This window comes from Piliocolobus tephrosceles, chromosome 1 (genome assembly GCF_002776525.5).
Source record: "Piliocolobus tephrosceles isolate RC106 chromosome 1, ASM277652v3, whole genome shotgun sequence".
NCBI lineage: Eukaryota > Metazoa > Chordata > Mammalia > Primates > Cercopithecidae > Piliocolobus > Piliocolobus tephrosceles.
The window spans coordinates 191,332,014-191,356,265 of NC_045434.1; the positions used below are offsets into that span (position 1 = coordinate 191,332,014).

At 45.2% G+C, this 24,252-nt stretch overlaps 2 protein-coding genes and 1 pseudogene across 6 annotated transcripts in view; 1 reads left to right on the forward strand and 2 right to left on the reverse strand.

The window, feature by feature from the left end:
* Positions 1-1,469: 1,469 nt before the first annotated feature.
* On the forward strand, positions 1,470-11,323 carry FABP3 (fatty acid binding protein 3). The gene is made up of 5 exons (XM_023219382.3): positions 1,470-1,642; positions 2,453-2,552; positions 5,874-6,046; positions 7,886-7,987; positions 9,377-11,323. Exons 2-5 carry the CDS (start codon positions 2,480-2,482, stop codon positions 9,428-9,430), a joined length of 402 nt encoding a protein of 133 aa, XP_023075150.1. The 5' UTR covers positions 1,470-1,642; positions 2,453-2,479; the 3' UTR covers positions 9,431-11,323.
* The window catches only part of ZCCHC17 (zinc finger CCHC-type containing 17), a 71,132-nt gene continuing 57,269 nt past the window's right edge, over positions 10,390-24,252 (reverse strand). For all 4 annotated transcript variants that reach the window (XM_023219378.2, XM_023219380.2, XM_023219379.2 and 1 more), the window contains one exon: positions 10,390-11,298. In XM_023219378.2, coding sequence (XP_023075146.1) covers positions 11,137-11,298 — 162 coding nt within the window. In that variant the 3' untranslated portion in view covers positions 10,390-11,136. The remainder of the gene's footprint in view (positions 11,299-24,252) is intronic.
* Positions 16,365-17,259, reverse strand: LOC111547578 (annotated as a pseudogene). The gene has a single exon (XR_002733169.3). The product of XR_002733169.3 is annotated as a 40S ribosomal protein S4, X isoform-like (transcript).

Consider the following 24,252-nt stretch of genomic DNA (forward strand, 5'->3'; position numbering starts at 1 on the left):
TCAGGAGTTTAAGACCAGCCTGGCCAACATGGTGAAACCCCGTCTCTACTAAAAATACAAAAATTATCCAGGTGTGGTGGCAGTTGCCTGTAATCCCAGCTACTTGGCAGGCTGAGGCAGGAGAATTACTTGAACCCAGGAGGTGGAGGTTGCAGTGAGCCGAAACAGGTCATTGCACTTAAGCCTGGGTGATGAGACTCCTTCTCAAAAAAAAAAAAAAAAAGAAAAAAAAAATTGGAGACTCAGAGTGGCTGAAGTGAATTGCCCAAGGCCACACAGCTAGTACCCAACAAATTTCAGATCAGAAGGCAGATCTGCCAGCAGTCATTAGCCCAGCCCCAGCTCTCCATCATTGCATTATAAGGGCCACATAAGGAGACAGTTCTGGTTCCTGGCCACACAGTCTTTGAGAGGAGGCCCTCTGTGTGAAGGCTGTGACCTTGAGTCAGAAATCATCTTTTTCCCCTCCTCCTCTCCTGGCACCTGTTCCAACAGTGAGATCACCAAGGTTCCATGCCCAGCCCTGAGGCCTGTCCCTATAGCTTTGGCAGAAATAAGCCTCTGAGTCTTCTGGCAACCGGACTGTCCAAAGGAATCAAGATCTTAGGGTGGGGAGAGGGCTCTTCCTCCCTGGCCTTGTTCCCAGAACAGTCCAGGGAAGGGAGGCAGGTTTGCACATGGAGAAACAGAGTCCCAGGAAGGCGGGCCTGCCATACTGTATACACGTGGCAGGCCTCAGGGCTCCTGTGTTGGCTCCTGCAGGCCCACCATGGACAGACTGCTGCTGGCTGAAATTCAGTTCGGCACTACTCCTTGATGTGCAGAGCCTCCTGCCATCCCTCAGAAACTCATTTATTCCTCACTTCCTCTGAGAAGCCTACATTGGGCCCCCAGGTCAGGACAGGATAGGATTCCCTTTAGAATCACCACACTAGTTTTGTGTCTGGCTGCCCAGAGGTGTGTGTCTTGTTCCCTGTTGTCTCTCTCCAAAGCAGGGCCTGACACAAAGTAGGTGCTTTATTAACTGCTGAATTAATGAGTGAGCGCCTCAGAGTTTCAACATGTTCATCTTTTTAAAAAGAGAAAATAACACAGTAACACCTACATCATGGATTTTGCTTTAAAAGTTCAATGAGGCCAGGTGTGGTGGCGTGTGCCTATAGTCCCAGCTACTGGGGAGGCTAAGGTGGGAGGATCCCTTGAGCCCAGGAGTTTGAGGCTGCAGTGACCTATGATGGCGTCATAGCACTCCAGCCTGGGAGACACAGCGAGAGACCTTGTCTCTAAAAAATAATAATAAAATAAAAAGCTCAATGAAATAATACACCTAAAGCCCTCAGCATGCAATAAAGAGCAATACAAGGCGGGTCTTATTTTTACTGAAAGTGCTTAGTAAACTATACAGTGACAAACCACGCACAGCAGGCTCTCAAAAGGAAGCAGCAAATTACCCAAAAGTCCAGGCGGCTTGCTAGTGTGCACAGGTCAAAGAAAAAGCGGCAGGTGGGGAAGGCAGCCGTGGGCCCTGAAAGAGCTGACCGAATTGGCAGAATTTCTGAAGGAGGGGAACTGGGAACGACCTGAGCTAAAGCTCGGAGCTGTGAGAAGAAACCGGAAAAGCCCGGAGCACTTGCAGGGGCCGGTGGGGAGTTGGATGGTGGTGTGGGGTAGGGTGGGGAGGGAGGAGGGCTAGTAGGAGACATTCCGCAGGGAGGGGCAAGCACGTGTGAGGCGGGCGGGGCGCGAAGGGTCAGGCTTTTGCTCAAAACAGGCGGAGGACAAGGTCAGCTCAGCCGCAGACCGAGCCCATGGTGACTGTCTCCGCCACCAGGCAGTGAGAGTGAAGGGAGAGCGCGAGCTCTGAAGCCCGCTAGACCAAGTTTGCAATCTGAGCTCCATTCACCCCCTCCTATTTCTTGAGACCTTGTCAGTTCCCCTCTCAGCCTCGGGATCCTCACTTGTAAAACGAGGAGAGATGCCTGTACCAGAAGTCAACCAGAGCTTTTCCCGGCATGGGCACCAGCCCAAGGGCGTTTTCCTTTTCTAGTCTCATCTCTGCTCTGAACCCAAGCTCAAAGGGGGACTGGGGGACGGAAGATATCCATGCCATGCGCCCTAGCTCTCGGGCTGGTGCCGGCTGCTGCCTTCTCAGATTCCAGAGTGTCTAGAGGCCAGGAAAGGGAGAAGGTCCTGCCAGACTGGGGTAGGGACTCGGGGGCCAGGCACTGGCGCTGACGCAGGCAAGCAGGGCGCCACTGGCTGGTCCCCACCCACCTCGGTGGGTTGGGGGATGGGCGGACCTGCCCCTCCTGGGTGAGCCCTAGCCTGGGGCTTCCTATTTCGGGAGCTGGGGGCGTGGGCCACGTCTCCTCATGTGATGCGAGGGCTATTTAAAGCGGCAGCCCGGCCAGGGAGCCGCCGTCGGAACCCTTGCACGCCTGCTCCCTTGTAGCTTTTCTCAGCCTAGCCCAGCATCACTATGGTGGACGCTTTCCTGGGCACCTGGAAGCTAGTGGACAGCAAGAATTTCGATGACTACATGAAGTCAATCGGTAAGCAAGCCGCGGGGCTCAGGATGCTGGCTTGGGCTGGTAGCGTGCCTAGCCTCACGCAGCACTCCTGCTGCATCCCTCCTGGTTAAGACTGGGGAATAGGGGTGCGCGGAGATGGCAGCCTGGGCTAGAGCAGATAGGGCCTGTAGGGAGGGGGCTTTGGTGGTCCAAATTTGGTTAGAGACCACAGTAGGGAGGTGGAGGAAGGAGGCAGCTGTGTGGGAGGCTCTTTCCAGGAAGAGGGATATATGATTTGGAGGAAGGAGGAGGGTTTGGAAAAAGAACACTGATCACAGGAAGGGGAGTCTAGCCAGGGGAGAAAAAGAACAGGGGCATGGGTAGTTTAGAAATTGGAGGAGACTGAACCTAGAAAGGTAATGGGGCAGCTAGGGAGTGTACTATGACCTTAAACAAGTAGGAAATACCTAGGAGGAAAAAGAGTAGTGGGGAAAAAACCATGGATCAGTGAATCAGATATGAGAAGGACGTAAAACAGGAACCTGCAGTAAGCAGCAATCCCCATCTCTCCATGTTGGATTAGGGAAGAGAATTCTTGCAGGAGAATGCCCTCTTTCTCACCAGCCAGTCTGACCTTGTCCTGCAGTCTATGTAACCAGGCCTTAATCACTGTCTGTGAGCCTTGGGGTAGGGTGGGGCAAGAGGCCCATCATCAGCTGGGCCTTTCCTGCAACCCAAGGCTCACCCACCTGGTGCAAGGGGTAGGCAGAGAAAGCCACTGGACTTCTGATGTGCAGTAGAGGGTCCCAGAGCAAGGTCAAGACCTGGGAGGGAGGGTCACTGATTTAGGAGGATGTGGAGAACTGCTATGGTGTTGGGATGAAGAAGAATAAGGATTCAAAGAATCTTACAGGTAAGGAACTTGGAGATTCCCATACCATCTAGTTCAGCAGGGAAACTGAAACCAGGAGTGTAGAAATGTATTGTAACAATTCCACAGCAGAGCCAATACGAAAACCTAAGGTTTCTAGATCTGTAACTCAGAGCTCTTCCCACTACCCTACAGGCCCCGGGAGTGGGAAAAGTAGGAACTGCTTAGCTAATTATTGACCTCAGCCCTTCTTCTACTGCGTTGGGCTTAGATGGAGAGGTCAAAGCTCTCAACAGCCCCTACCCTATCCTGGGCGCTATGCCCAGTAATTCCAGGTAGGCAGTCATTCTTAGAGGACCACCCCCCAACCCCCACGAACACAGCCCAGCAGCTACTGGGAAGTTGGAATGCCCAGATTTAGTTCCTCCTTCCAAAGCTGGGCCAGAGCTGAGTCCTTGAACTGAGCTGCAACAACTTTACCATTCTTGTTCCCTTATTCTGCCCCAAGTTGGGTTGGCGGGCTGGTCTCCCTGAAGTCCTGTTACCTTTCAGCAGCTTATGTTAAGGCAGCCTGCATTCTTATCGTAGGAATGGAAAGCCTGGGAAAATACCCTCCTCAGCTCTCAGTAAATAGAGCTGGCTTCATTTCTAAGTAGAACCCAGATCTCCCTGAGTCTCCTAAATTCTGTCAGCTCGATATTCTTAGTTTCTCTTGGTTCAGACCCTCACTCATACCACAGTGGTTTCCTTTTCAAACACTCCATACCTCTGGGTAGGTCCTAAGTGAACAGAGCTCCCAGTGCCGTGACAAGGTCCTGCTCTGTGCAGGGGAGTGTGATTGGCCTGACTCATCCTGATACCAAGGGGCAAGGCCAAGTTGCTCACTGGCCAAGCAAAGGTGGGCTGATAGCATAATGGCAGAGGCAGCCCCTGCCCCTTCTGCTACAGACCTAGGGCTCTCAAGGGGCAAAGAGGTCCCGTCTAGTACCAGTGGCCACAGGCACAATTGGTGGCCTGGATTGAGTATGTGCTGGGCAGAGTCGCCCAGTGAAAATAGTCAACAGTTTTGGAGCCTAGATTCAAATCTATGTCAGTTTATTCTGTTTGAATTTAGACAAGACACTTCACTCTCTTCATTGTAAATTGGGGATAATCTACGCTTCTGGGCTGTTACAAGCATTAAGTAAAACCCATGTAAGGCATGTGCAGAGTACCTAGCTTCCAGCAAGCACTATGTAGCCAGGTACATTTGGAGACTTTACACACACCACTTTACTACACTGGGCTGCCTCCTGCCTCACCTTTGCCTTGGAGGACAGCTCAGCGTAAGCTGCTGTGGGGAGAGGGGGCAGTCATGATTAGTTCTTTGTTCTTTACTTGCTTGCAGGACACTTAGGACTTTGCCCAGTACCCAAGGAAGCCATGCTTGGGTCAGGAAGTCTCCGTAGAGCCTTAGATGGGGAGTCAGGAGACGGGTTTGAGTCTAACTCATTGTTGCTACCACTTTAGGCTCCTCCTCAGTCTGTACAATAGGACAGGTAATTCCTTTGTACCTAACTCCTAGATCATAGATAACAGGCTTTGAAAATGATGGGTTGCCATATATAAGGGAAAAGAGTACTAACGCTTCTTAGTTTCAGGGTAAAAACTTCCAAAGTTGGAAAACTCTTATGCCTAAGGCTTTGGAAGGGAAAGTCTCCGTTTCTCTTCTTCCCTCAGCCTTATGCTCCAGCCTTGGGAGGTAGTATAGCTGAGCACTTAAGCAAGCTCTGGAGTCAGACAATTCTAGGCTTCAGTATCAGATTTGTGACCCTGGGCTTTACCTCTCTTTTTGCATCTGTAACGTGGAAACAGTCTTCAGAGGAACAGGAAGAACTAAATGAGATAACATGTACAGTTCTTACTACACAAAAAGTTCATAGTACTTACTTTTTTTTTTTTTTTTGAGATGGAGTCTCACTCTGTCGGCCAGGCTGGAGTGCAGTGGCACAATCTCACTGCAACCTCCACCTCCTAGGTTCAAGCAATTCTCAGCCTCATCCTCCTGAGTAGCTGGGATTACAGGCACATACCACCACATCTGGCTAATTTTTTGCATTTTCAGTAGAGACGGGGTTTCACCATATTGGCCAGACTGGTCTTGAACTCCTGGCCTCATGTGATTCACCTGCCTTGGCTTCCCAAAGTGTTACGATTACAGGCGTGAGCCACCACGCTCGGCCCAATAGTAACTTATTCTAATCCCAGCTCTGCCACTGACTTGCTATGGCACCGCTGTTCCTTAAGTATCTCATCTGTCTAATGGGATTAGTAATCTGTGTTCACCAAACAGAACGAAGGGCAAGACTGAATTTTAAAATTCCCATGTAAAGGCTTTGAAAGATACAGTCCTCCACTTCCCCATACCCAGGCCTAAGAGTTATGCATTGAGTTTCTTGTACACTGCTTCTCTACCCGAGCTCATATACTCATAATCTTCCCCCTACCCTCAGGAGTGGGTTTTGCTACCAGGCAGGTGGCCAACATGACCAAGCCTACCACAATCATCGAAAAGAACGGGGACATTCTCACCCTAAAAACACACAGCACCTTCAAGAACACAGAGATCAACTTCAAGCTGGGGGTGGAGTTTGATGAGACAACAGCAGATGACAGGAAGGTCAAGGTAAGTCAGGGAAACAGGGGTTGGGAATGGAGAGTGCTGACACTCTAAAAGAGAATAGGCTGGTAGTCTTGGCTCCCTGGTATTGCACCCTGAGGGGCAGACTATCATGGGGAATTTAAATGAAACAAGGTTCATAAAGCCTGTGTAGTGCTGGAATGCCACTGATGCTAAATACATGTCAGTTCTGTCCTCTTGTTTTCTTCCCTCCCTTCTTGGGATTCATCTATTGTCTGCCTCAGAATGGGCAGCACAGAGCCAAGATGTTCTTCTGACCTCAGTATCTACTCCAGCTCCAGCTGGGTGACCCTGTGCAAGGTATGCAGTAGCTCTAGGTTTCTTTCCCCTTCCATAGATGGCAGAGTTATGTGGCCATGGCTGTGACCTGAAGTGCTTTAGGAATGATGCCCAGAAGTCAGGGCCCTCCATTGAGTGAGGTCATTGTGGCCTCCAGCAGCAAAAAAGGCAACCAGGAACAAGAAGCCACCTACTCCGATGCCGCTTCAACTTCTAACTCTCAGACATGGCCAATGACCCTAACAAACTATTTCCGATGTTGCCAGCAGACAGGCAGGAAGAGCTATGTTCCGTGATAGGGCATTCACCTTGTCATGAATGTTTGCAGTGTCTTTCCACCAAACCTTAGCCCCTTCTCCCAGGGTTCTGTCACCCTGCAGTGACTGTCTTGGCAGCTTGCCTCAGCCTTCCAGGCCAGGCAGGGGAGTTGAGAGAACTTAGGGGCTTTGACCTTTATAGGGTGTCCCTATAGCAGCGTTCTATCATGACACTATCATTTAGCCCCATCAGCTGTTTCCTCTTCCTCATAGCTGTCCCCAGAAAGCAGAGGATCACATAGGTGGCTGGCAGCAGAGCTGGGGATGGTGCCCAAAGATGGCAGTCTACTTGGGATAAAGGTGGCTGCCCCACTACATGCCCCCACCTCCTTGGACTTGCCTACTTTCTCAAGGGGCAAGAACCCCAATTAAACACAATAGCCCTCTGGAATGCCTAGGGCAAAAATATCTACTCTGAGTAGGCAAAAAAAAAAAAAACTAGGGGAATGAGAACAAGGAGTAAGGTAAGGATAAAAAAGAGCACACTAAGAGACAGGCCCCATACTCCTTATCACCCAAACAATACACAGAACCTTCTCAGATTCTCCTGCTGAACCACCTTGCTCATCAGGATCCCTTAGCCTGGCCTTGTGGCCCCCAAACTTCTAGGAAAGAGAGACCTGGAAGAGCTGCCAAATGAGAACCAGCTGATGTATGTATGCTGGCAGCACCTAGAGCTGAGGAACACTTCAAGGGCATCCAGTCACAGGACTTTGTGGTGCTGCCCTCTTGTCAGCTATGCCCTCTTGGTCCACATGATATGGACCAAGAAAAGGTGTAGGAATACAGGCCAGGAAGTCTAATTATCCAATACTTCCTATCGCTAAGGGTCTTTTAGACATTATCCCAGGGATAGACTAGTAAATCCCACCTGTATCTGAGGGGACCAGGCTGCAGGCATCACCTAGAGTACAGATAAGTGTCTATCTTGAAGGCTTGTGGTGCTTCTCAGAGCCAGGCTCTCTGGCTCCACCATACTGCCTGCCTTTCCCTCCTTGCCTAATATCTGAAGGCCTCTTCCCCAGCAAGGCAGTAGTGGAGCAGAGGCTGGAGGTAAACTAGATGTCCTGCAGGGTTAGCTGGGAGGTGGACTGCCTGAGCTCTTGTCCTCACACCATCACTAGTTTGGGTCAAAGGCTGTGTCCTCTGGGGCCCCAGTGTCCAGACCCCACCCTGCCCCTCAATCCTGACTAAGATCACAGCTCAGGCCTATACTCTCTTTCCACAGTCCATTGTGACACTGGATGGAGGGAAACTTGTTCACCTGCAGAAATGGGACGGGCAAGAGACGACACTTGTGCGGGAGCTAATTGATGGAAAACTCATCCTGGTAAGATGGGCAACTTTGGAGCCATATCTGATTGGTTATTACTACTGCTCTTTCAGCCAAGTCTGTTCTAAAAAGCCAAATCCTCCCCTGAGAGCCATAGAAGCTGGGACAAGAGAGTGGTTGCAGGGTCAGGGTGGTATCAGGTGGGAATTTTCTGTGTAGTGGTTTTGGACTCACACAGGCTGGGACTCAAATCTTACCTTATAGGCTACATGACTGTGGGCAAATCACCTTCTCCAAGTGCAACTGTAAAATGGGTATAATACCAACCTTGTAGGGCTGCTGGAAGCCTGTAAGAGACAGTGTATGCAGAGCACAAAGCATCACTGATTGAGGAACACAGCACGTGCTCCATGTCCTTTGTTTGCTCTTCCTGTGTTTCTACCTTGACTCGCCTCAGGAAGTAGAAAACAGGGCCAAATCTGATCCCAGGCTCTCTAGGAGGGGCTCCCATTGCCTATCTCAGCATTCCCTTTCCTCTCCTCCCTAGGACTGCATTGTCACTTGCAGGGACAGGCTCGTGACTGGTGGGGAAACTGAATGGCAGTACAGTCCTTTCTTCCCCATTCTAGTCCTATCCCATTTTCATGCTTTCTATGTCTGGCCTACTGCAACTACTTCACTACTGCCTGGGTAGGAACTACCACAGCCAGGCTGGCAGATCTGTTCAAGCCTTGACTGAATTCCCCCCAGACCGAGGGAGAGCAGCCAACTGTAGATTCTGCCTAACTGCAGGGCCTCAGGTTTTTCACCTAGGCATCTTCACTGCACAGCTTCTTGGGTCAGCATAACATCTTAACTGCATTCTTGCACTCATGTGGGACAGGGGTCCCCTTGAAGTTTGGAATGAGGTGCCTAGTTTTGGTGGGGATGTGATATGCAGGACCAAATTCTCAGTGGGCAACTCTCATGGCCAACTATGGTGAGGCCATGAGTCTGGCTCTATGATACCAGACTGGACAGTGGGAGGTACAGGGCTCTGGCCCTGGCACTACTCTAAGTTAGGGAAGGATTGGAGTTAGTAGCCAAATACAGTCCTTTCCTTAGTCTCAGGATATTTTTCCTATTTGTCAACTATAAGCCAGGCACCATCTTAGACACTAAGGATGAAGGAAGCCAAATGGTATAAGGGAAGGAGAAACACTCAGGATCTTGACCAGATTACTTCTTCTCTAAAGGCTCATTTTTTCCAAATCTCTACAATAAGAATTATAATGCCTGTCTTAAGGATTTGCTGTACATTATCAGAAAAAAAATTTATACACACACACACGTACAGCCGGCACATAGTAGGTACTCAAGTGACAATTATCAGGAGGAAGGGAGGGTAGAATGCTCGCAATGGCCTTCCTGGCTCCACCCCCCATCTCACTCTGTCTTTTCTTCCAGACACTCACCCACGGCACTGCAGTTTGCACTCGCACTTATGAGAAAGAGGCATGACCTGACTGCACTGTTGCTGACTACTACTCTGCCAATCGGCTACCCCTCGACTCAGCACCACATTGCCTCATTTCTTCCTCTGCATTTTGTACAAATCCATGAATTCTTCTGAGGTCAGGTGCCACTGGCCAGGATCCAGTTCCAGTTCCCATTGTGTACGTGTGTGTGTGTGTGTGTTTTTTTTTTTTAACTGCACTCACAGGGTGCTCTGAGGTCAATAAAGCAGAGCCAAGACCACCCAGTTGCCTTTTTGCCTTTGGTAACATAACTCTGAGAGTCTTGGTTTATCCTGTGTGTTAGACAGTGGGCAGAAATAGCTGCCTGAAGGTTACTCAGGAAGAAGCACTCGATGGGAGACTGAAATGGACAGTCTCGGAGCCTGTTAATCAGCTGATCACCTTACACATTCAATAATAAAACAGCTGTACCTACGCTTTGCCTTTACACTGCCCCCCTCAACATGGTCAAATGACCTAGTTCAGTCAGTGATGGGGTTTCCCCAGGTTTGGCTACTGACCTGTCACTTCAGGCCCATCCTACACTGAAAGCTCTTGGGTCTGGCTGTTCTCTGTGAAACGCTATAGTCTCTCCCTTTCCAGAATTCAGTTTCAGGGCATAGAACCCAGGCTTAAACCATGGTGGTGGGAGAAAATGACCACTGGCCAAGAGGAATGCTGACCTGTGCACCAGGCTAGTACTCATGACTACAAATTCTTACTGCTTCTCTAATCAACTCTGAGGGAAGAGGGCATCTGATTATTATAAAAGGGAGGGCTTATAACTGATCTCCCAAGAAGGCTGTGATCTGCTAGTGCCTTTGGCTCTGTACCTCTGCTGGGCATCTCTCCAAGGTCTAAGGTAACATATTAAATGTTTTTGTCAGCTAATGCAGGCTCAGTGACTTTAAGTCTGTAAGTTACCCAGGAAGAAGGATTATAGGAAAAATAACTTTCGGTAAGTTTAAAACCAAACACATTTCCATTTAGTGACAGGAATTTAAGCAAGGACCTGAAGTAGAATCAACTGATTCACACAGTAGTAAATACAAAGTAGAACAATGATCTTGGCTTCGCTGTCTGGTTCAGTCATCTGCTGGAATGCAATACGCAAGTTAAGTCACACTGCAGACTGTTTTCTAGCTGTGGCCGCTGGATGCCACTTCTAGCATAGAACTATGTTAGGAGGAATGGGAGAAGTGAGCACCACTTCTCACCATGTTCCCCCTCCTGCTGCCAGTCTCTCTCTGCTCCCATGTTGGATGCAGGAGACATCACCCACCAATCGGCCCAGGACAGACCAATAGTAAGTGTCCAATCACTCTTCTCTAACTACAGTCGAACTCACCTCCACAACAGTCTCTGTGGCTCTAGCCTGGACTCCTTTACAGGAATCCAGCTCTGGCAGTGGCAGCTGGAGAGGGTAATAGGACCTCCTGCTGAATGAAGAAGTTGGGCAAATGAATGGGTGAGCTGCAGGGTTCACTTGCAAAAGGACCAGGAGTGACAAGGAAACAACAACTCATTCAGGCAGCTGCTTTTGACCTCTAACTCCCAAACCTGCCTGTTGCATGAGGGGAAGCCATCTCCCATGGAAGCAAAGTTAATGGGGTGGGAGGCTACATTCTCACTATTGAGTCTTTCCAGGAGTCTCAAGGAATAAGGCTCCTGGTTCCTTACTCTCAACCACCCCCTACACTCTTTCTGCTCTCACTCCTTGTGCTTCTTCTTGTGCTTCTTCTTCTTTTTCTTCTTCTTTGCTGCCTTGCTGTCTTTTGATGTGTGCCTTGCCCTCTTGCCTGTATCACTCTCAGAGTCTGAGCTGTCAGAGTCAGATGACTTCTTATCTCTATGTTTCTTTTTCTTCTTTTCCTGAAAAGAAAATTTTAAAAATCAACATTGTAGTGTATATTTACTTTAAACAATCATAGCACATGATCGGTCAGGGGCAATGGCTCACACCTGCAATCCTAGCACTTTGGGAGGCCGAGGTGGGAGGAATGCTTGAGACCAGGAGTTCAAGATCAACCTGGCTAACATAGCGAGATCTCATCTCTAAAAAAGGAAAAATTATAACACATAATCAATAGGGGACCACTTGATTTTCTTTTAGACAGTCTCGCTCTGTTGCCCAGGCTGGAGTACAGTGCAGTGGCACAATCACAGCTCACTGCAACCTCAATCTCTTGGGCTCAAGCAATCCTCACACTTCAGCCTCCCAAGTAGCTGGGAGGGACCACAGGTATGCATCACCACACCCTGCTAATTTTTATGGAGATGGGGTTTCTCCATGTTGCCCAGGCTGGCCTCAAACTCCTAAACTCAAGCAATCTGCCCACCTTGGCCTCCCAAAGTGCTGGGATTACAGGTGTGAGATACCATGCCCAGCCAACACTTAATAAAGTATAAGACATTGAAAACAGTAAAGTAAATCTTTAAGTACTAACAAGAAAAAAACAGCTAAAACATGTTAAGTAAAAGAACCAAGATATAATATGTATTGTAGGTTCCAGTGTGTATAACACATACATGTATATTTATATATACATGCACATGATATAAAGTGTGTATGTTATACATACTTGTGTATATTTAGTGTACACAGAGAACACTGAAAAGGATACATCAAACTGGTAATAAATGTTACACGTTGGGAATGAATTGAATGGGGGAAAGGATATGGGTCTTTCACTTTTTCCTTCAAATACTTCTGTCCAATTTGATTTTTTTTAAAACAAGCATCTTATTACTTTTATTTTTTAAAGTGCACGATATTAAAGCTGAAAGGGGTCCCTAAAGACTAGCCAGTCTATCTAGAAACAGTGACTCACATATCCAAGGTCAAAGAACAGGAGTAAAAGATTTAGAACTCCTGACTCCTATACTGGTTTCTATTAGATCCTGGTGCCAGGGGAAATAACTGCCATCAAATAATAAGCCTGTACTTTCTACCCGTGAATATTCATCATCTCTAACTTTACAGCCACTTCGCAAGATTATATTCATAAAGAAAAGAGCTGAGAAAGAACTTTCCCAAAACTATACCCACCACACCATGCTACCAAAGTAACAGTACAAACCCATACAAAGGACGAGAGGCAGATTCCCAGGTGTCTAATGGGGCAGCATGAGCAGATTTTAAGCACAGCATAAATCTCTTCTTTGAATTTCAAATACCTATATTGCCTCTGTAAGGTTTCTAAGAAGAGGGAGAAAGTATGGGAGGAGAAAGAGAGCAGAAAAGGATGCCAGCTTCCAACCAGCACACTCAGAGCTATAAATCTAGCTGAATGATACACCAGGTCTTAGGAGCTGGCTGTGAAAAATGGTGGAAAGAACACTGAAGCAGATGTCAGACAGACCTGGACCTGAGTTCTGGCTCTGCCATTTACTATTCTGCATCCGTGGGCAAGTCATCTCAACTCACTGAGGCCTGTTACCTTCAAATGTAAACTGGAGGTAAGAATAACATCTACTGGCCAGGCGCGGTGGCTCATGCCTGTAATCCCAGCACTTTGGGAGGCCAAGGCAGGTGGATCATGAGGTTAGGAGATTGAGATGATCCTGGCCAACATGGTGAAACCCTGTCTCTACTAAAAATACAAAAATTGGCTGGGTGTGGTCCCGCAAGCCTGTAGTCCCAGCTACTCAGGAAGCTGAGGTGGGAGGACTGCTTGAGCCCAAGAGTTGGAAGTTGCAGTGAGCCATAATCCCACCACTGCACTCCAGCTTGGGCAACTGAGCAAGACCCTGCCTCAAATAAATAAATAACTCCTTGCCAAAAAAAAAAAAAAAACACCTATGGTGACAAGTTAATGAGATAGTATCTAAGGCTTGGAAAAGTTGAAAGCCGCTCGTCCCAGATTGCATAGGTACAGTTGGGATCTTCATGTAGATCATATGAATGGAAATCTCCTGAGTTTTCTTATGCAGTACATGGCCCCTCTTTCTGTAAGCAACACGAGGCCTCATAGTATGGTCATGAGAACAACAAATTTTGGAATAAGATAGAATTAAGTTCAAATTCTAGCTCTGCAACTTAACTCACTATGTGACTTAGAACAAGAGATTTAACTTTTTTGAACCTCAGTTTTCTTTTCAGTAAACTGGAAATAGTAAGTACCTATTTCAAAGGATGCTATCAGGTTTAAACAAGATAAGCACTAAGTATAGTGCCTGACACATTATAGTCACTTAGTGGGAGCTGTATGTATTTTTCTTTCATTAACTCCCAGGATGTTCTGACAGCCTGGCCAAGCACCTACAGGAGATAAGTCAATGTTTTAAGAGGAGATAAAATAACAATTCTTCCTTGGCATCTCCAATGGAGTAGAGAGAAGGGAACAAAGCTTCTCAGACCCACATTACCAAGCTATAACCAACCATGGCTGGGGGGAGCTGAGAGTTGGCAAATCAAGTTTAGCTATGTTGCTGAACCTTCCTGGATGGCAAGACCATGGAAGTCCATCATAGGATATTATGGGGTCAGGAGCCTCACTGGGTTCTGCCCCTTACATAGCGGAAGATACTGGGAAAGTGAAAATGAAAATACAGAGTCTGGCACCAGTTCCCTGCAAGCCTGGTCCAGTCTGGATAAAGAAGTGAGGAGAGTAATAATACTGCCTTACACCTAAACAGTGCTTTAGTTTATCAAGCTTTTTGCATCCTTATCTTATAATAATAGTCTGTAGAGTCAAAATTCATTAGTTATTATTCCCATTTTACAGATGGAAAAACTGCAACTCAAAAATGTAAAGTGAGTCCACCAAGGCTAAAGCGGCAAAACCACTATACTTTCTAACACAAGAGTTTGGCACTATTTCCACTTTGTTCTTTCTCAACGATGAAGGCTCAGGAGGAGGGAAGATAAAAACAAATCACTAGAGAGTCCTGGCATGCTGGAACATGGACTCTAGCTAACACGAAGGGCTCAAGGAGATGGCCTTCTCCTAGACCTCAACTTTGATGCAAAAGCTCTTTTGCAGCCTGAACAAAGACAATCCAATCCTCCAGCAAATGGTGTCTTTCTCCCTGTGTGTCCAGCATTGAGCTACAGAACGAAAGAACAATCACATCCGAAGTTATAATTCGGCCGGTTGCCGTGGCTCATGCTTGTAATCCCACCACTTTGGGAGGCCAAGGTGGGTGGATCACCTGAGGTCAGGAGGTTGAGACCAGCCTGACCAACATAGAGAAACCCTGTCTACTAAAAATACAAAATTAGCTGGGCGTGGTGGCGCATGCCTGTAATCCCAGCTACTCAGGAGGCTGAGGCAGGAGAATCGCTTGAGCCTCGGAGGCGGAGGTTGCAGTGAGCCGAGATCACGCCACTGCACTCCAGCCTGGGCAAGAAGAGCGAAACTCTGTTTCAAAACAAAAAACAAAACACACACATACACAAAAACAAAATTAGCCAGACGTGGTGGCGCAAGCCTGTAATCCCAGCTACTCGGGAGGCTGAGGCAAGAGAATCGCTTGAACCCAGGAGGCAGAGGTTGGGGTGAGCTAAGATTGTGCCATTGCACTCCAGCCTGGGCAACAAGATCGAAACTCCATCTCAAAAAAAAAAAAAAAAAAAAAAGTCATAGTTCAAAAGCAAAGTTGGGAGTTGGGGTGGTGGAAAACAGAGCCAGAAGATGAACCAAGCTTCTGCTCTCTCAACTTCATTCAAGTGAGAAGGGAAACAAGACAATGGGTAAAAGAAATGACATGGATTCAAGTATCAGATGGAAATAGAAAATTAAAAATAAAAAAATTTTTAAATGGCATAGGGGTATGAGCCCATGGTGCAGGTCAAGAGGGTCACTGGAAAGAAGCCACTGCTCAAACATCTCAAAAGACTGCTCTCTAGGAAAAGCACATATCCCTTGCTAGGGCAGCTAATCTATCCATTTTCACTATAGTTCTAAAACAGGATAGCAGCAGCTCAGTGTGAGAGAAAAACAAAAATAAAAGCAAAAACTAAAAAAAGAATATAGCAGCAAACATTTATTGAGTCCTTAATTTTCTTTCTTTTTTTTTTTTTTTGAGACGGAGTCTCACTCTGTCGCCCAGGCTGTAGTGCAGTGGCCGGATCTCAGCTCACTGCAAGCTCCGCCTCCCAGGTTTATGCCATTCTCCTGCCTCAGCCTCCCGAGTAGCTGGGATTACAGGCGCCGGCCACCTCGCCCGGCTAGTTTTTTTTTTTGTATTTTTTAGTAGAGACGGGGTTTCACCATGTTAGCCAGGATGGTCTCGATCTCCTGACCTTGTGATCCGCCCGTCTCGGCCTCCCAAAGTGCTGGGATTACAGGCTTGAGCCACCGCGCCCGGCCGAGTCCTTAATTTTCTATTTTATTTATTTACTTATTTTTAGGATGGAGTCTTGCTTTGTCACTCAGGCTGGAGTGCAGTAGTGTGATCTCGGCTCACTGCAGCATCTGGCTCCTGGGTTCAGGCAATTCTCCTTGAATCACTTGTCGTCCCAAGTAGCTCGGACTATAGGCGCATGCCACCATGCCCGGCTAAGTTTTGTATTTTTTTTTTTTTTTTAAATACAGTTGGGGTTTCACCATGTTAGCCAGGCTGGTCTCAAACTCCTGACCTCAAGTGATCCACCTGCCTCAGCCTCCCAAAGTGCTGGGATTACAGGCATGAGCCACCACACCCAGCTAGTACTTAATTTTCTAAAGGCATGTAGATCTCTTGAGCCCAGGAGTTCGAGATCAGTCTGGAAAACATAGTGAGACCCTGTCTCTACAAAAACAAACAAACAAAATGACCAATAACCTCCACATGGCTAAATCTAGTGGTCAATTATTGGGTCTTATTTACTTGGTCAGTCAAGATAGATACAGACCATCTTACCTAGAACACATTCCTCATGTTATTTCTACCACATTCTCTTACTTTTCTACAAACTTCCTTGGCTGTTCCTTTCCAGTCTTCTTTGCTAGTTCTTTTTTTTTTTTTTCCTGCCACAATATTTTTAATTACGTACAAAGGTCTGACATGGCACCCAGGGGCCCATTTCACCCACTGCTCTGTTTGGCCGCCAGTCTTTTGTCTCTCTCTTCAGCAATGGTGAGGCGGATACCCTTTCCTCGGGGAAGAGAAATCCATGGTTTGTTGCCCTTGCCAGTAACAAAAATGTTGGAAAGTCGAGTGGCAAAGCTGTTGCCATTGGCATCTTTCACGTGAACCACGTCAAAAGATCCAGGATGCCTCTCTCTGTTGGTGATCACACCAATTCTTCCCAGGTTAGCACCTCCAGTCACCATACACAGGTTACCAGTGTCGAACTTGATGAAATCAGTAATCTTGCCAGTCTCCAAATCAATCTGAATGGTATCATTCACCTTGATGAGGGGATCGGGGTAGCGGATGGTGCGGGCATCATGAGTCACCAGATGAGGGATTCCTTTTGTGCCCACAAAGATCTTTCTCACTTTGCATAACTTGTACTTGGCCTCCTCAGGTGTAATACGATGTACAGCAAAGCGACCCTTGGTGTCATAAGATCAGATGGAAATTCTTTCCCGTCTCGTCAATGCTGATGACATCCATGAATCCAGCAGGGTAGGTTATATCAGTTCGGACCTTGCCATCTATCTTAATGAACCGCTGTATGCAAATCTTCTTTACTTCATCTCCTGTCAGGACATACTTAAGTCTGTTCCTTAGGAAAATGATGAGGGGGAGACACTCTCTCAACTTGTGGGGACCGGTGGATGGACGAGAAGCAAACACACCAGTCAATTTATCCAGCATCCAATGCTTTGGAGCTGCTACCCGCTTCAGATGCTTCTTGGGACCACGAGCCATGGCTGCGTTAGGCAAGGAAAGAGCTTCTTTGCTAGTTCTTTGCTAGTTCATCCTCATCTCAATAACCTCTAAGTGTTGAACACTCTGGGGCTCGGTCCTTTAATACCTTCTCTTCCCTATATTTACTCTGCAGGTGATCTCATGACCATAAATACCATCTATATGTAGATGACTCCCAAATTTATATGTCTTACCTGGGCCTCTCCCTTGAACTCCAAACTATATATCCATTGTCTACTCTACGGTCTACTTGAATATCTGATAGGCATCTCAATTTCTATGCCCCGCCCCCTCCCAAACCGAGACTCTCCCAGCTTTCTTTCCATCTGTGTAGATAGCAACTCAAACTAAACTCCTGACTGCTCCCTACTCCGACACTTACTTCTGCCTTTCTTCTCTTAACTCAAATCTTCCAGTTACTCAGTCCAAAAATTTTGATGCCATCCTCACTTGCTCTTATATCTTCAAAATATATACACACTTCAACTCCTTTCTCATCATTTTTACCACTGTCATTCTAGTCCAAGTCACCATCATCTCTCACCTGGATTATTATCTATCAACTCACTGCTTCTACTCTTGCTTTCTGACCATCTAAGTTTCCACATAGCAGCCAGAATAATTCTCTTAAAAAGAAGTCAGATCATGTCATTCCTCTGCTCAAAACTGAAATCCTCCCCATCACCTATAAGGCCCCAATGACCTGGGTTCCTTCTGATCTAACTTCCTCTCCTACCACTCTCTTTTCATTCATTACACTGTAGCCACACTGGCGTCCTTAATGTTCCTTAATCCTGCCACACTCTTTCCCAACATCAGCTGTTACATTTGCTGAAATGCTCTCTCTCCACTTATCTGAATAGCCTGTGTCCTCACTTCCTTCTGATATCTACTCAAATGACACTTCATGAGAAAGATCTGGCCTAGGCCGGGCACAGTGGCTCACGTCTGTAATCCCAGCACTTTGGGAGGCCGAGGCAGGTGGATCACCTGAGGTTGGGAGTTCAAGACCAGCCTGAACAACATGGAGAAACCCTGTCTCTACTAAAAATACAAAATTAGCTGGGCACAGTGGCGCATGCCTGTAATCCCAGCTACTCGGGAGGCTGAGGCAGGAGAATCACTTGAACCCAGGAGGCAGAGGTTGTGGTGAGCCGAGATCGCACCATTAATTGCACTCCAGCCAGGGCAACGAGAGCAAAACTCCATCTCAAAGGAAAAAAGAAAAAAAAAAGAAAAGGCCTGGCCTTACCATCCTATCGAAAATGAAAGTCACCTGCTCCCCACATCCTCATTCTAGGACTCCCTATCTCCCATAATCAAATTAATTTTTCTCTATAGCACTTATCACTACTTGATACATCATTTTTACTATTTTGTATTTGTTCACTAGTTTATTATCTGTATCAGTCAACTCCATCCATTAGAATCTAAGTGCCATGAAGATAGGGATTTTACCTGTTTTGCTCAGAACTTTACCTGCAGTGGCCAGAACAGAGCTTAGCACACAGTAGAAGCTCTATTAATGAATGAAGCTGGAGTATAGTGTGTGGGAAGAAACTGGTGGGAAACAATGCTAGGAAGCTGGGCAGATTGTGAAGAGTCTTAAAGGAACTTAGACTTTATGCCATAGAAGAAAGGGAACCACTGAAGGCTTCTGAGTAGGCAACACTGGGCAACGCTCTCTGCTCTATCTGAATAGGCAGAGAACGTGTCCCTGAGTGGGCTCAGGACTGGCAACCTTTCTCTGTACAGGCACCAGAAGAAGTTCTCTGGACAGCAGGACAGAGCTAACACTGCAGCCAAAGCATGACATTCCTATTTCTTGTTCTTCTATATATGATAAAGCAGAAAACCATATAGTAAAATCAAAAGAAAATTATATTCTGAATCAAATATATCTAAAGTTTACTATAATCAGTGGGCAGCTTGGTCCCCAAGGCATACACTTCCTCATAACATAACACTGATTCAGAAAGACCTACGATGGCATATGATTAATGAAAGAGGCCAGTAAAGCACAGACCACAAGTTCATCAGAAGATTATCCAGGGATTCACTACAAAACCTCCATTTCTATTTTACCAACCACTTCATAGCCCATTTCCAATTGCAACACACAGTTTCCTTTTATTCTAATTATGCCCAAGAAAAATTACTTGTAACATTCAGTCACTGGGACAAAAATTGTTCATGATGCCAGCTGCACACAACTAAACCAATGCACTCTGGACTTGTGGGAAAAGGCATTCAATACACGTATGTTTTAATGAAAACAGGTGGGAAGGCTCAAGGTTAGGAAGATCTGCTATTCTTACTCCTGCCCCTGCTCCCTTCACTATCGCTCAATGCCAGCAGCAGGAGTCAATACCTATTACTCTGCAATCTGAGGGCAGGTCTCACTGAGTGAAGACACCCAAGGAATGACAGAGAGCACAGATTATGAAGTCTATCTACTCACAGGAAGTTAGTGCATGTATTCCTATTAAGTACCAGGCATTATTTGTAAAAGGTGACATCCTTTCCTTATCCTGGACTATTTCTGGTGGTTCCTCAACAGAAATGGTCTACCATTTTCTGTCTTAGAGGCTCTGCATTGTCTTCTACCAGACTACAAAAAGTGAGGCAATGAAACAGACTTGTGAAGAAACAGAGATGAGAACCTAATGAGACTTTCCAGTTTTAGTCCTAGGTGGCCTGACTACACTGCATTTCCTGTCCTTGGATGTCCATAAGATCAAATAACCTCACCTTGGAATGTGTTTCTATCCTTTACCACCACACATACCTTGGCTGCTTATCTTTCTCCTTATGTGATTAGCTGCTTGAGTATAGGTACTATATGATCTTTATTTCATGAGTTACTTTTTTAACTGTTAGAAATGCATTAACTGAACTTCACGAGTTACTATTATATATGCCCTTCCACATGCCAGGCATTCCTCCTCTCCACTGTCCAACTCAGGAGCATAGACTGCTAAAGGCATGTTCCTTCACAAATCTACTCAGTTCCATATTTGGCTCTCAGAGCTGACTAGCCCTGAAACAAGTGTCCAAATCTGCCACTTACACACCAAAAAGCTATCTCAGGCAGAAGATTTTACTGGTAAGGAAAACCAACCTCCTACTGGAATCCAAGATTTAGAAGGTAAAAGGAAACAGTCAGGAGGGCTGGAATCTTGATTTACAGTTGTGAACAGAAACAAATCAATAGATAACATCACATGGCTGCTAACGGTAGCTGGGAACAAAACAAAAACCCACCAAAAACTGACCTGATGAATCCTGATATGTCAAGTACCTAACACAATGCTAGATACCTATGAAGCAGATAATACATATTTGTTCAATAAATGAATAATTGAAGAGTTAAATAAATGGCTGAAGTGTGATATACAGAAAAGAATATTGTTAGTAATCTGAAGACATGGGTTCTTTTTACGGCATTATCTCTTATATTTGTGTGACTTCCGGTGAGTTACGTCAATTTCTCTGAAGCTCCATTTTACTCGTGTAAAATGGTGGCCAACATGGCCAACAATAATACCTGTTCTGGCTATCTCATAGGATTGTATAATGATAAAAAGAAACAAAAAAAAGGAAGGTATTTTATAAACTGTAAGCACTAAACAAATATGAGACATAAAAGATAATGACAGGATTAACAATGAGGTGAAAGGACAATGATGCTAGATGCTATCTTGGTAGAAATAGTGGGCATCAAGAGGAAAATCATACCCTTCTAAACTCCCTAGGAAACTTTTTAATCAAAGAGGACTCATGAGTTAGAAGTTCATATACACAAAGATACTTTTTTTTTTTTGAGATGGAGTCTCACTCTGTCGCCCAGGCTGGAGTACAGTGGTGTAATCCCGGCTGACTGCAACCTCCGCCTCCTGGGTTCAAGCAATTCTTCTGCGTCAGCCTCCCAAGTAGCTAGGATTACAGGCCCTCGCCACCACGCCTGGCTAATTTCTGTATTTTTAGTAGAGACGGGGTTTTGCCATGTTGGTCAGGCTGGTCTCAAACTCCTGACCTCAAGTGATCCATCGCTTTGGCCTCCCAAAGTGCTGGGATTACAGGCATGAGCCACCGTGCCCAGCCAAAAATACTTTTACAAAATAATAATGTATAATAATTATTACTGTCATTGTTCATCAGACAATTCCTCTACTAAGTGAAAGGCAATGGAGGGCTGGGTAGTAGATCGACTAAGCAGGTCGTAAAGAGCCTCATACCTAGCAGATCCTCAATAATTGGCTTGGTGAACTGAAATACATATTTCAAAGCAACTTTAGAAACAAAGGAATAAAAAATTGTACTCAATATATTCAGCAGAAAGAACTCAACCAAAGACCCACAGAAGTGAGATATCCATATAACCACTTTAGGAATGTAACAAGTACCATTTACCTCTAAAAGGTTAAAAGAGAAAGAATAATGCTTGGAACCTCTAAAAGGTTAAAAGAGAAAGAATAATGCTTAGAACATACAAATAGAATCACAGTTAAAAATCTAGATCTGGGCCAGGCGCGGTGGCTCACATCTGTAATCTTAGCACTTTGGGAGGCTGAGGTGGGCGGATCACAAGGTCAGGAGATTGAGACCATCCTGGCTAACACGGTGAAACCCCGTCTCTACTAAAAATACAAAAAAATTAGCCGGGTGTGGTGGTGGGTGCCTGTAGTCCCAGCTACGTGGGAGGCTGAGGCAGGAGAATGGTGTGAACCCAGGCGGCAGAACTTGCAGTGAGCCAAGATCCCACCACTGCACTCCAACCTGGGTGACAGAGCGAGACTCCGCCTCAAAAAATAAAAAAATAAAATCTAGATCTGGCTTGAGCCCAGGACATCAAGGCAGCAGTGAGCCACGATCATGTGACTGTACTCCAGCCTGGGCAATACAGCAAGACTCTGCCTCTCTGCCTCAAAAGAAAAAAACAAAAACAAAAACTAAATCTGCAAGAAAATTATCTCTGTTTACAGATGACATGATCTTCTATGTAGAAAACCCTAAAGATTCCACAAAAAAATCCTGTTAGAATGAATAAATGAATTTAGCAAAGTTACAGAATACAAAACCAACAAGCTAAAATCAGTTGTTTCTATACAGTAACAAGGAGCAATCGGAAAAAAAATTAAGAAAACAATTCACGCAGTAGCATCAAAAAGAATAAAATACTTAGGAAGAAACTTAACCAAGGAGATGAAAGACATGTATACAGAAAATTACAAAATGTTGCCGAAATTAAAGAAGATACAAATCAACAGAAAGATATCCAATTTTCATGGACTGGAAGATTTAGTACAGTTGAAATGTCCATACTATCCAAAGCAATCTACAGATTAAATGCAATCACTATCAAAATTTGCAAAAATATAAAAATCTATCTTAAAATTCATATGAAATTTTTCAAAGGACCCCAAGTAGCCTAAACAATCTTGAAAAAGTACAAAGCTGGAGGATTCACAATTCCCAACTTCAAAGTGTACTAAAAAGCTACAGTAATCAAAACAGTGTGGTACTGACATGAAGACAGACATATAGACTAGTGATAGAATAAATCTTCACTTATTTGGTCAAATGATTTTCAACAGGGTGCCAAGACCATTCAGTGGGGAAAAGGACAGTCTTTTCAACCTATGGTGTTTTAAAAACTAGAGATCTATGTGCAAAGTGTTTCTGTACATACATACAAAAATAAACTCAAAATGGATCAAAGGCCTAAACAAAAGAGCTAAAGCTACAAAACTCTTAGAAAAAATATAAGGGAAAAGCTTCATGACAGTGGATTTGGCAGTGATTTCTTGAATATGACACTAAAAGCATCAGCAATGAGGGAAAAAAGGTAAGTTTAACTTAACCAAGATTAAATTTTTTTTGTGCAATGAATACTATCATGAATATACTCAACATTACTGAACCGTACACTTAAAAATAGTTAAGATGGTAAATGTTATATGTTCTTTACCACTATTTTAAAAAATCTAAATCTGATGGGGTAAAAAGAGACACTATCAACAGAGTAAAAAGACAATCCACAGATTAGGAGAAAATATTTGCAAACCATATATCTCTGATGGGACTAATATCCAGAACATATAAAAATTCCTACATATCAACAACAACAAAATAAACAACCTTAAGCAAAATAGGCAAATAACTTAAATAGCCATTTTTCCAAAGAAAATAAACATATGGCCAATAAGCACGTGAAAAGGTATTCAATATCACTAATCACTAGGGAAATAAAAACAACAATGATTTTATTTATTTTATTTTATTTATTTTATTGTCGCAAATAAAAACGACAATGAGATGTCACTTTACACGCATTAGGATGGCTACTCTCCAAAACACAAAACCCAGAAAATAAGTGTTGGCAAGGATGTAGAGACACTGGAACCCTTGTGCATTATGGGAATGTACAATGGGAAACAGAGGGGTTCCTCAAAATATTAAAAACAGAATATATGATCCAGTAATTCTACTGGGTATATAACAAAAGGAAAGAAGAGGCGGGTCTCAGAGATATTTATATATCCATGTTCACAGCAGCATTATTTACAATAGCCAGAATATGGAAGCAGCCCAAGTGTTCACCACAAATAAATGGATAAGCAAAATGTGTTATATACATAAAATGTGGCCGGATGTGGTGGCTTATGCCTGTAATCCCCACACTTTGGGAGGCCAAGGTGGGAAGACTGCTTGAGGCCAGGAGTTTAAGACCAGCCTGAGCAACACAGCAAGACCCCATCTTTACAAAAACTAAATTAGCTGGGTGTGGTGGCACACTCCTGGATCACTTGAGCCCAGGAAGTTGAGGCTGCAGTGAGACATGATTGTGCCACTGCACTCCAGCCTGGGCAACAGCACAAGATCCTGCTTCAAAAAATAAATACACAGAGCAGAATATTATTTGGGCTTAAAAAGGAAGAAAATTCTGACATATGCTACGACGCAAATGAACTTTAAGGACGTTACGCTAAGTGAAATATTCCAGTCACAGAAAGACAAATA

Coding starts and splice junctions, on each gene's coding strand:
- FABP3 (XM_023219382.3), top strand. CDS start 2,480: ATGGTGGACGCTTTCCTGGGCACCTGGAAGCTAGTGGACAGCAAGAAT. Junction 2,553..5,873: donor TGACTACATGAAGTCAATCG/GTAAGCAAGCCG, acceptor CCCTACCCTCAG/GAGTGGGTTTTGCTACCAGG. Junction 7,988..9,376: donor TTGATGGAAAACTCATCCTG/GTAAGATGGGCA, acceptor CTTTTCTTCCAG/ACACTCACCCACGGCACTGC.